We start from the raw sequence: 3,159 nt of genomic DNA, 5'->3' as shown, positions 1-3,159 counted from the left end.
AATGGTAATAGACAGTGAATGATTTCATATCCGTCAATTGGTGCACCAGTAGAGCTGTTCTAATGGTAATAGACAGTGAATGATTTCATATCCGTCAAATGATGCACCAGTAGAGCTGTTCTAATGGTAATAGACAGTGAATGATTTCATATCCGTCAAATGATGCACCTTTAGAGTTATTCTAAAGGTAAGAGACAGTATGGTTACATATCCACCAATTGGTGCACCAGTAGAGCTGTTCTAATGGTAATAGACAGTGAATGATTTCATATCCGTCAAATGATGCACCTTTAGAGTTATTCTAAAGGTAAGAGACAGTATGGTTACATACCCACCAAATGGTGCACCTGTAGAGTTGCTCTAACGGTAATAAAGAGTTACAATTTCACACCTACCGTTTGTTCATCTATAAGCTTTATTGAGGTGTAAAGTACATTAATAGATGCTGAAATATTTATTCATGGGAAATGATGATGTCATGATAACCGTTGGTTCTAGAAATTATAAATTTACGTCGCACAACTTTTTCCTCCACTTGTGTATAATATAAGTGTTTTAATAGTAAATGATGTTATCTTGACACACTTTGATACACCTGGTTGTATATTTCTTTTATAGCTCTCATCGTTCGCTTCCTGACAAAAAGATTCATTCACGAGTACGACCCGACATCAGGTAGGGTTTGGAATTATGATTATAATTGAATTAAACTGTCAGCATTACAGCTTCTATACATTGTTTGTGTAAACTGTCCTAAAAACTAATGTTTCGTGTGAGTATTTTATTAGATTTTACAAAGTTATTCATCTGATTATCTTTAACCATATAGTTCAACGATAATATGATTGAAATAATTTTAAAATCTTATAAAACACCAAAAACTCCAGATCTGTACTGTAAATTGAGGGGGAGAGGGGAAGGATTGCTTTTCAGCTTGCATTAAGAGGGGTGAACCTCTTAAGAAAGTCCAGGGGTCACTAATTACTGTATTTTACAGACTACATAAATGATACGATTATTGTAATCTAAGTTACTAAAATGTGTTACATTAAAATAATATGTGTAAGTATTGTAAGCTACTATACATGTATAACACAAACAGACACTATTCTACAAAGAAAGAAACAAATGAATACAATGCTCACCGTTATTATTTCACTATCAGTAATTATTCCCAGTGGTCCAACCATATTTACAGGAAGAAATGTTCTTCTGGCTGCTGTCGTAACAGGAATATTTACAGGAAGAAATGTTCTTCTGGCTGCTGTCGTAACAGGATATTTAAAGGAAATGTTCTTCTGGCTGCTGTCGTAACAGGAATAGTCTATTAAATTTCAAGCTTTTTCCCATTTAGTTGCTACCATATATCGACAATAAACAAAAAATCACGTGATTTGTCAAATTGGGGAGCAATAAATATAATCCTCCCCCGCCCCCGTTAGCAAGAGTGGAAAGGACTTGTCCTTCTATTCTTTCATCCACAACCCCCGCGATTAATACCTATAAAAATATCCATATCGAACAAAGTCTGTCACACTGTTAAACAGTTGATTTTCAATCACATACAGTTTTATATTTCCGAAGAAGCATTAAATACTTTGTTACACTGAAAGAATTACGTCATAATTTCATATGCCATATTATGTGATCTTCTAAATCACGTACACATTGAGAATGTTATAGGTTATGCTGACATACCTTATTATCATACCTTAAAGTTTTGCCCCCAGTGGCTCAGCGGTAAGTCTGAAGACGTATAACACTGAATACCAGATTCCGATACCCGTGTAGGGCACAGCACAAATAACCTATTATGTAGCTTTGTCCTTAACTACAATTTTTTTCTATCTAATTTTACATTTAAAAGTTTTGTATTGAATTTTAGTTTTAATTTCTGGTCGTGATTCTGCATTTTTTATTTATCTATTTTAGTGTCGTGATCTTAGTTTATGTTATATAGACTGATTCTAGTTTCTACAGCTTGCTTTTGTAAAGATTCAAATATTAAATACTCATTTTCTAATTTTAAAACATTTCTCTACGTTTTCCGTTTCCTTCCTACTCACACTGAAGACTATAAACCTGATTATTATTAGGTTCTTCTCCATTTTAGTTATATATATATATATATATATGATGTAAACAAAGACCACTTTTTCTTAAAGCGCTTTAGTAAAAGGAATTTTGTTTCAACTCATTTCGCAATTCTAACATCGTTCCAACTATAAAGAAAATAACTTGAAAAAATCTTTCCCATTGTTAGACTGTCTATATGAGCCAGTGTACCCATGTACAAAGTACCTGTGAATATAACACGAATCTCTCATCATTCACTTTCTAATGCAATTCTTTTGTCTTATTCTATCGCTATTCTATTCTATATGTTTCTCAGAAGTAGCGCATGAGAAAAGTGTACGGATTGTGCTGATATAAACTGTAATGTTTTTATGTATTAAAAGTGGTACCCTTTATCGAAAAAAAATAATAGTTTTTTTATGAATTACATTTTTAGTATTATATATATATATTACATCAAGAAAGATATAATCAAACCCTCAAGTATAGTTCTAGTGAAAGTCGTGTTCTTGTTGTGAGTAGAGCAATTTTATTTGAAATTGTGTTCTGTGATTAAAAAAATGGTAGTTGCACATACTGTAGTTATTTTCCTAATTGTCTGAATTTTGAATACCCAAAGTGGGAAATTGTTTATGAATTTATGTCTGTGGTGCCATTCAATAGATGGCGCCACATTGTGTTTATTATTTCGGTCACATACATATATATATATATATATACACGCTACGTCCATTATAGTAAGATTAGTGTTATTTGAATAATTATTGAAATACATATTAACACCAGTCTCTCACTTTTCAAATATACATATATTAACTCTTGTAGAAGATGTTTACGCCTACAACTCCCAGATCGATGGACGTAAAATCTGCCTTAAAATCATGGACACAGCTGGAAAGGTAAGTTTATCAATTATTTTTGTATGATAAACATAGATTTTACGCGACTATATGTTTTGTAACTATTGAGATATTATTTGTTTCGTTGTTATTATCTAGTTTCTTCTATTTATTTATTATACGTAGTACTAAGTTAAAACTTTAAACCAACTAAAAAATTAGTAGAACGTACAGAAGTAATAAC

General features: G+C 31.8%; 1 protein-coding gene across 1 annotated transcript in view; it reads left to right on the top strand.

Moving 5' to 3' along the window:
• The window catches only part of LOC106459021 (ras-related and estrogen-regulated growth inhibitor-like), a 33,728-nt gene that overhangs the window by 28,857 nt on the left and 1,712 nt on the right, over nt 1-3,159 (top strand). Inside the window, exons 2-3 of the mRNA XM_013918591.2 lie at nt 619-675; nt 2,902-2,975. Of these exons, the coding sequence (XP_013774045.2) occupies nt 619-675; nt 2,902-2,975 (131 nt within the window). The remainder of the gene's footprint in view (nt 1-618; nt 676-2,901; nt 2,976-3,159) is intronic.

The sequence above is a fragment of the Limulus polyphemus genome, unplaced genomic scaffold (genome assembly GCF_000517525.1).
Source record: "Limulus polyphemus unplaced genomic scaffold, Limulus_polyphemus-2.1.2 Scaffold548, whole genome shotgun sequence".
Taxonomy (NCBI): Eukaryota; Metazoa; Arthropoda; class Merostomata; order Xiphosura; family Limulidae; genus Limulus; species Limulus polyphemus.
This window is presented reverse-complemented; position numbering and strand designations above follow the sequence as displayed.